This window comes from Mustela putorius, unplaced genomic scaffold (genome assembly GCF_011764305.1).
Source record: "Mustela putorius furo isolate JIRA1106 unplaced genomic scaffold, ASM1176430v1.1 tig00000788_pilon_pilon_pilon, whole genome shotgun sequence".
In the NCBI taxonomy this organism is placed as follows: Eukaryota; Metazoa; Chordata; class Mammalia; order Carnivora; family Mustelidae; genus Mustela; species Mustela putorius.
Window position 1 is genome coordinate 1,391,081 of NW_025421481.1, and position 9,357 is coordinate 1,400,437.

At 37.9% G+C, this 9,357-nt stretch overlaps 1 protein-coding gene across 1 annotated transcript in view; it reads right to left on the minus strand.

Annotated features, from left to right (window-relative positions):
• WASHC4 (WASH complex subunit 4) overlaps positions 1-7,281 on the minus strand; it is a 61,450-nt gene extending 54,169 nt beyond the window's left edge. The window contains exons 1-6 of the mRNA XM_004743051.3: positions 7,126-7,281; positions 3,740-3,879; positions 1,924-1,977; positions 1,762-1,827; positions 855-900; positions 318-385 (exon numbers count right to left, since the gene is read on the minus strand). Coding sequence (XP_004743108.1) covers positions 318-385; positions 855-900; positions 1,762-1,827; positions 1,924-1,977; positions 3,740-3,879; positions 7,126-7,186 — 435 coding nt within the window. The 5' untranslated portion in view covers positions 7,187-7,281. The remainder of the gene's footprint in view (positions 1-317; positions 386-854; positions 901-1,761; positions 1,828-1,923; positions 1,978-3,739; positions 3,880-7,125) is intronic.
• Between the last annotated feature and the right edge of the window lie 2,076 nt (positions 7,282-9,357).

The window sequence follows — 9,357 nt, forward strand, 5'->3', positions numbered from 1 at the left end:
GGCATAAATTATCTTCCTACCCGGCATAAAGTTTAAGTTATTTTAAAAGGCATGGTGACAAATTGTTCACAAATTAAATTATTACAAAACAAAAAACAAAAACAAAATCAAAACCTTACTTTGAGACCTTATTTCCATAAAATGCTATGAAAACATTTCACGAATTATGACCTCTTAAACTACAATCCAATGTCTACTGAGTGTTTTACCATTCAAAGTACTTATTCTTAGCATTTGAAGGTTTCAGAAATCTTTTTAATTTTGTGTAATTTACCAAACTTAAAAAAAACAAACAATGGAAAGTAAAAAACAATCACCTGTAAGAATGAAATAAATCTTCCCATTTGAATTTGGCAATCACCTTCCACCATGCTGGAATCTGTAGCTTTAAAAGGCAACATGAAGAATCATTTTTCAGTTTTTTAATTTAAACTTAGTCAAGACCCAAAAAGAAAAATAAATACAATTTTTATTCATTAGTATATCTTTTAATCTGCATAATATTAAAACCAGAATTTTTATATTGAAAAGAAACATAAGACAATCATTAATCATTCAATTAAAAATAACCATCTGTTTCACTATTTAACAAATTCAAGGGAAATCCTTATCTGGTCACAGTTCTTTGTAACTTACAAAAATATCACAAATAGATTTTAGAGAATTTGCTACTGCTCCATCACTCAGGTTTATTCCACCTGCTTATCAAACAAATAAACCAACAAAAAATTTAAATGCTTATTTTCTCAGGGTATACATAATATAATCATGGTAGTCTTAGAACTGTCAACTTTTCATTCATTTCAATCTCAAAAAAGGCATAATGACACTATAATATGAAATTTTAAACTTACCTCCTTCTCCATAAAACAAGAGACCATTATAAAATTTAGTTTCTGCCTGTTTAAAAAAAATTAAATATTTTTAAAGGTTGCTGTCTTGTTTTTAAATTCCTAGGCTCTCTTAGTTATCTATATTTAATAATAATCAGAGGACTATATCACATATACAAACTCATTTAAATTCAAAACTACTTATAAAACAGGTAAATTCAATTGATCTTTAGAATACCAAAGATATCGTTGATACTCAAAGTTATTTCTCAGTTTCTTTACCCCTGCTTTTGTCTTTTCTCACCTTACTGTCCTACATCTTCCCACTAGTTCATGGGAGATAGAAAGCAATCACATAGTATCAAAAAGGTACAGAAAAAAGAGGAAGTTTACCAACTTCTACCAGAGTTTTAATGACCCATGGCTAAGAAAATGCAAAACATATTAAAAATTCAAAGCTTTTTTTTAAAAAAAATCAGTTATATTTATTATATCTAGGGACACCTGGCTGGCTTAGTCAGTAGAGCATGTAACTCTTGATTATGAGTTCAAGCTCCATGTTGGGTGTGGAGACTACTAAAAAAAAAAAAAAATGTAAAAAATCAATTATATCTAGAAAGCCAGTATATATGGCAAATAATACAGACTTGGAAGGTATATAGACCCAGGCTCAAACAGTTACTACCAGTAAAATTAAGCCTGTTTCCTCATCTATTCCTCACATTATCTGCCTCTCATTCTAAGTATGAAGAGGGTTAGTATGGTGTCTGGCACTCCGTTAGTACACTCAGTGAATGGTAACCACTATTATTAGTATTAAATAAAAAATTAATTCAACATGCATTAAATCTTTATGTACACTATACATATAAACACAAATTTGCTTTTAAAATCATGTTTTTAACAACTTAAGAGCACAAATAATTACCTCATACTTTAATTTCTTGATTTCACAACAAAGTGCAGCATAAACAGTGATGACTTTGTTCAAGACCTAGTTTCATGAATAAAAACATAAAATAAAAAAGATGAATTACAGCAGATAGCTAAAGCATTTTAAAAATAGATTTTTAGGTTAAGAAATCTATACCTTGTTTTCAGTCTTTATGAGTTCCAATAGGGAAGACTGTTCATAAGGCAAAAGCTATAGAAACAAAGGGAAAAAATCATTTTTAATTTGAAAAAAATCACGGAAATTTTAAATAGACGAATCGAGTCTAGCGCCATTCTATTTAAACCTGTGTTGGACCCTGTACTTAGCACTAACACACACTGGAGACTGACGGCTAATGGGTATAGGATTTCTTTTGCAGGTGGTGAAAAGACTCTTCAATTGGGTATGGTGATGACTGCTGCACAATTCTGTCAATACACTAAAACCCAAAGAACTACATGATATGTGAATTTCAAGAATATGAGACACATGGGCACCTGGGTGGCTCAGTGGGTTAAGCTTCTGCCCTCTGCTACCGTCGTGATCTGAGTGCTGGGATGGAGCCCCGCACTGGGCTCTCTGCTTGGCAGGGAGCCTGCTTCCCTCTCTCTGTCTGCCTACTTGTGATCTCTCTCTGTCAAATAAATAAATAAAATCTTAAAAAAAAAAAAAAATAGGAGACATGTGAATTTCAAGAAAACTGTTACTAAAAAAGTCAATATGTAACTCAGAACAGTGTCTAATACATAATAAATGTTCAGTAAATGTTAATTATTATTTAAGTGGTAACAGGCTATAGTTTCAAAGATAAAACAAGATAGAATGACCTCAAAAAAAATTTTAAAAAGATAGAATGATCTCAAAATGGAACAGAGGAGTGAATTATTTCATTTTATTAAAGATTTTATTCATTGACTTGAGACAGAGAGCATAAGCAGGGGAGGAGAGGGAGAAGCAGACTCCCTCCCAAAATGGGCAGGAAGCCCAACATGGGGCTTGATCCCAGGACCCTGGGACCATGACCTGAGCTGAAGGCAGATGCTTAACTGACCAAGCCAACCAGGCACCCCAGGAGTGGCTTACTTTATACATTAAAAAATTACTCCTACATAAAATTCTACTACTGAAACTAGTATTATAGTACATGTTAACTAACTTGAGTTTAAATAACAACTTAAAAAAAAAATGAAAAAAAAATTACTTCCATATTAAGATACCTTAAATGGCATAAGGGAAAATGATGGAAATCTTCTATATATTCATTAGAATACGAGTGATATGAATATATGTGTTTGACAAAAATTCACTAAACAGTATATTGTAAATCTATGCATTTCACTGTATGTAAAATAATCTCAATAAGGAACAAATAAAGTTTGAATATTCTATTCCAACCTGTTTATTTTCTTGATGAAAAACAAAGGCCACCCCAGAAGTCTGCCATTCATTAAAAACAAAACAAACAAACAAAAAAACACACATCTGCCTGGCTTCAAGATAAGGAAATTAACAATTTTTCTTCAAGTTTCTTTTAGTTCTCCAGATTCCAAATAATGAGAATATACAGTTGACCTTTGAACAACACAGGTTTGAATGGCGTGGGTCCACTGTGATACAGGTTTATCTTTTTATAAATACAGTACAGTACTATAAATATATTTTCTTTGTGATTTTATCATAACATTTTCTTTTCTCTAGCTTACTGTAAGAATATAATACATAATACACACATAAAATATGTGTTAATTGATGTTTATGTTATTGGTAAGGCTTTTGGTCAACAGCAGCCTATAAGTTAAGTTTGGGGAGTTTCAAGTTCTACGCAGATTTTCAACTGCTTGGGAAGTCAGCACTCCTAACCCCCACATTATTCAAGGGCCAAATGTATATTCTATTTTTTAATATTATGTCTTCAAGATATAGTATGCCCTGAAAATATATACGTAAATTTAAAAATGTAACAAAATCAAACCTTTAAAGCTATTGGATCAAGATTGAAATCCCAAACATCACCAATTGAATCATCCAGTGCATCCTCAATTCTTCTCAATTGAGATGTATACTCCTCAAGAAATTTCCCGTAATTCTTAAGTTGGACTTCAGCATGAATTTCTAAATTTAAATTTTAAAACAGTATGTAAGATGTACAAGTAATAAATTGCAGGACATTTATTTCAAATAAACTCAAAACTCACAGCAAGGTAGTTACTAAGCATTTTTAAATGTACTACTCTAGTATGTCTGGACTTCTTGAAAATAAAATTTCAAAGTTAAACAATAATTCAGCTTTTAATCTTTTCCAAATAATAAAATAATTTTAAAACCTATAGATGTTAAGCATAACCATAACTTTGGTTAACCATAAGCCATAACTTTAAAGCACTATGAAAAAATTAACATCCCATTTATCCCATAAGCTGGGGCTTTTAAACAATTTGAATAATGCCTTAGACAACTCAACATCTTGATTCTATGTTTTAGTCATAAATAACTTTTTTTTGCAAAAATAAATAAATAAGACCTGAATAAGTATAAAAATCTGTGTTGTCATAGAAGCAAAATTTAAAAACATACTCCTGAGTCTCTATAGTGTAAACTGTCTAAGATTACATCTAATATTGTTTTTAAAACAGTTTTAAACCTGCTTTATCATAAAGAATGTTATTTCTGTAATGCCAAAAACTTAGTAAGATATTTTAATTATTTAACTATCATAATAGGGTTGGAAAAGCCAGTAAAGAAATACTGTGTATACACACACACACACACACACACACACACACACACACAAATGGAATATTACACAGCCATCAAAAAATGAAATCTTGACATCTCCAATGACATGGATAAACTAGAGGATATTATGCTAAGCAAAATAAGTCAATCAGAGAAAGATAATTATCATATGATCTCACTGATATGTGAAATTTAAGAAACAAGGCAGAGGATCACAGGGGAGAGAGGAAAAAATGAAATAAGAGGAAACCGAGAGGGTGACAAACCATAAGAGACAAACTGAGGGTTACTGGAGGGGAGAGGGAGGGGAGGGATGAGGTAAGTGGTGATGGACACCAGGGAGGGTATGTCTTGTAATGAGCACTGGGTATTATATAAGACTGATGAATCACAGACATCTGCTTGATGTCGGAAACAAATAATACATTATATGTTAATTAATTTAAATTTTTAAAAAGAATGAAAAAAGATACTGTGCTAATATTTAACAAATTTCCACATTAAATAGATGACTCTAAGGAGTCATTGGAATAAACTAAACAATAGAAGTATGTCTAGTCATCAAAGTTAATAAAGAAAGGGAACATTCTATATACACATAAGAATTCACTATTGCAAAGGCAGCAAATCCAATTCAGCCTCTTCTATTGATATGAACAACTATTCAATCATTGTCTAAAAGAAGGTAAATTATTGTCTCCTCAAATCAGCAATACAAAGCAATTCTTAGATAAAGTACATTCTGACTAAAGATAAAGACCTAGCTCTCCAATCACCCTAATTTTGGCACTAATGCTCCCTATCAGGTGGATCAATTATTAAAACTGCTATCTGGTTACAGCATTAATCTAAGTAATACTGGAAGACAGTCTAGATAGGATTCATAGCACAAAAATTAACAAAACCAGGCACACCGAACGGATGGCAATTCTTCTCTTCCCTAAAGCTCAAACTAAATAACTTCTAGAGATTCTTGAAATCGTAAGTACATGCCTAATTCTCATTTACATGGGAAATAACCAAAGCTGCATTTAATCAGCAAATGAGTTCTTAATGACAATGCCAGAAAAGCATGCTGGCATTGTCTGTTTGGGAAGTCACGAAAGAGTAAGCAAGAGAAAACCTGCAGTAACATTAAAGTTTCTTGCTGATAAAATAATGAATAGTTGTAAAAATAGTAAAAATTACAATAAAAAGATTTGAAATAAGGAATCCACGTTAATTCTTCAAGAGTAAAATCCCAGAAACCCTATTTACAGGCTCATCTCTACATTCTTTGTTATCTTTCCATCCCTAATGCCTAGTACAGTTCCTGATATGGTCTGTTGACCGAATCACATCATGCTACTCTCAGCTGAACCACTGTCAAACCTAGCAACTTATTTTCATTACAATTTTTTGAAGATACGTAAGTAGGAGAACTCTGTCCATAAAACTCCATATATGAAAAAGGTGCAGTTGACTCTGTAACAGTAAATACAGAATCCTCTCCACAAAAAACATTAAAGGAAATTGTCATTACCACCAAGATTTTTTTTTAATGCTGCATAAGAGCTAATACCTTATGGAATATTTTATGAAAAACTGCAAACCATTATGAATTAAGCTCGTGCTTCTCTCAGAGGCTACTAAAACCTAATTACATGCAAGTTTTTGCGGGATTCTTTGTAAAGTTAAGCAAAATTCACGTGGAATTTTTAAAAACTACATTTACCTTCTTAAAAAAAAATGACACTCAACCTTTTGGGAAACTGCGTTTAAAAAAACAAATTCACAAGCAGTAGGTCCCAATCTCTCCTATATCACTTAAACAGAAGAGACAGATTACCAACTTGTATTAATCTTAAGTAGAGTTTCACCAAAATAATTATTTGCCTCTAACTTTTGCTTCATGGAACTTAATCTGGTACGGTTCTTTGACTTTTAAGTTCAAAATGAAACAATTCGATTTTGTGAAATAAAAGTTGCTTAATTTTTGAAGCCTTTCTAGGTGCAATGGAAGCTCTATGACATCCCTGAAAAACACCACTTATCTAAGTAAAAGGCATAGGAGGAGATAAATTGACATTCGCTTGCTTATTTTTACCGTGTGAAGAGCGCTTTCTCCCTGTCTTGTACGTTATACGAATATGCAGGAAAAAAAAATACTCAAACTTCCAAAAGTTGATTGGAGGAAAAAGTAGAAAAACAGGAAAGCGAAAACAGGAACCCGACCTCTGCCCGTTCTAGAACTGAACGCTCAGCCCAGGTGGCGAAAGCGTCGTGAGGCCGGAGGCAAGGCCGGCCTCGGCTCCCCGGGCTACTGGGCCCTGGGCGCGCCCCGCCCGGCCCCGGGCTGGGGACAGCGGACGCCGCTGCTCTGGGTACCGCGGGCTCCAACCGAGAGCCGCCGCCCCAGACGCCAAGCCCTGCCTCGGCCGGCCTGACGCACCGCCCCCGGGACCCCAACCCCGAAAGTGACGTTCGAGAGCGCGTCCCTCTCGCACCCCAAGGGGCAGCAAGTGTCCCGAACCGGAGGGCTGCGCGGGGACCACGACGCAGAGCCCTCCCGCAGGAGCGCTGCCGGAGCTGAGGCGGGCCGGGGAGCATCCACCCGCAGCTCTTGCCCCGCAGCTCTCTTACTCTGTGAGCCGTCGTCCACGCGGTCGAACTCCCAGTCCGGGGAAAGAGTCTCCACCGCCATCACCCCGGCACCTCCCCCAGTCACAGCCCCAACCAGCCCGGGCGACCACGGCGGCCTCACCCCGGCGGCTGTCACGGCACGTGACTTCCGGCCCCAGCCCGGGCCCCGCCCCCGCTCGCGAGGGCAGGCCGGGCTCAAGGCCTCAGCGAGCCGCGGGGGCTGCTGGGAAAGCGAGTCGGCTGCGGTGGCCAGAGGCGGCCGTTACATCCTCCGCGGCACTCGCGGCGTCCTCCCGTGGTGACTTGGGCCTCGACACCACTCACTTCACATCTCAAGCCATATCGATGCCTTTGACTTCGCCCTGCTGTCCCCAGGCCATTTTTAATACCTGGGGAGTTGTTCCATCAGTCTAGCCTGGGAAGGGTAAAAGTGATGGGGTAGCGGCTCAACAGGAGGGCGTGGTCCTCGAGTGGGTCGCTGTCCCGGCGCTTGGAAGAAGCAGGAATTGCCGACGCCCTCTCCGTCACCACCATCCGAGCTGCTGCGTCGCTCCTCTTGCAAGTCCTATGCTGATTGTTCTTGAGAATAAAACGGTGGGTGAGAGGCGGAGTTACTTTACGAACACCCTAGCGAGGAATTTTACTACTCTGCTTACCTTGCCCTCACGGATCCTCCGCCCTCTCCTCTTAAAAAGGCAGAGAGGGAAGAAGCAGCGCTCTTTAAAGTGTATTCTAAAAGGCTCCTACCTGCTAACTGGCTTTTCCGCAAGCGGGGAACTGTGCTACCCAGTAATTCTACATGTATACGGATGTTTGCACAGTAGCGTTCATTGCTGCATGGTCTTTAATACGTATTACTGGATGTCTACGAATGAAATGATCTTAAAATGCATCAGTAGGGAATAATGACCTAAAATTTCATACACCCATATTATGAAATACGTTTGTAGAGACATGGGAAACTGACAGAAGGTGATTGCGGAGTAATGTGTATTTGTGGTTGCATTTATACTCATGTAAACGTGTTTGTGCATATGTGGGTGTAATTGCATAGAAAGAGAACTCAAATCTCACTAACAGGATAGTGGTCTACTGGGAGAGTATGTGTTAGAGATTAAAAAGTCCCCCATTGGGCTCCTTGCTCAGCAGAGAACCTGCTTCTCCCTCTGCCTGCTGTCCACCGCCCCCCCCCCAGCTTGTGTGCTCTCTTTCTCTCTCTGACAAATAAATACATAAAATCCTTTTTTAAAAAGCATACCTTAGAAAAATCTTTTAATTAGCATGTTAAAGTAATTGAAAAGAACACATCTAGAAATGGACAAGCAAAAAGTAGTCAAGTAAACCTACTTGAAGTTAAAAACTAAGAGAAGTAGACAAAGTATAATAATTACTTTAAAAGATCTGAAAGAGGGGCGCCTGGGCGGCTAAGTGGGTTAAGCCTCTGCCTCCGGCTCAGGTCATAATCTCAGGGTCCTGGGATCGAGCCCCGCATCAGGCTCTCTGCTCAGCAGGGAGCCTGCTTCCCTCTCTGTGTGCCTGCCTCTCTGCCTACCTGTGATCTCTGTCAAATTAAAAAAAAAAAAAAGATCTGAAAGATAATGAAGTCTGAAAAGCACAGCAAAATGATTCAGAATTCTGAGTGTACTCGGAATTTACTAGTAAGAATTATGAGTTTGTGGTTTTCTGCCTGACAGTGTCCCCCACCCCTTCAAGTCAAGAAATGAAACACCAGCTCAAGGGGGCAGCAAACCAAGTTCAGAATTGTTGGAAGAGAAACTGGAAATTCGGGGGAGCATCCTGAAGCAAGGGACCCAGAGAAGAGATGAGATTCAAAACCTTAGTGTAAACATTGTGCAGATCTCTGCGTGCAGAGAGCCTACTGAAATCACAGTCAAGAGTCCTTAAAAACACCTGCACTAGGTGAGAGGCATGCTTGCTGCCTTTTGATGATGCGTATATTCCCCACCAGATGTGCACCTTGGGTAGGAAAAACCTGAAGCCCTGTGGGTTCCAGACGGCAGAAAACAGAGGTTGGGCTGGCAGAGCAGCTTGAAATTTAGAAGAGAAAACTGATAATCAAGGGAATTACTAAGGAGGTGAACCCCAAACTTTGAGCAAAAACTTTGGCCAAACTGTTGTCTAAATGAATTGAACAGAAATATAAGCTGCTGCCCTCTGCAGGGTTTGAGTCCAAGCAAATTCACTCTTTTCTAAATAAAGTCCCCTGGGGCG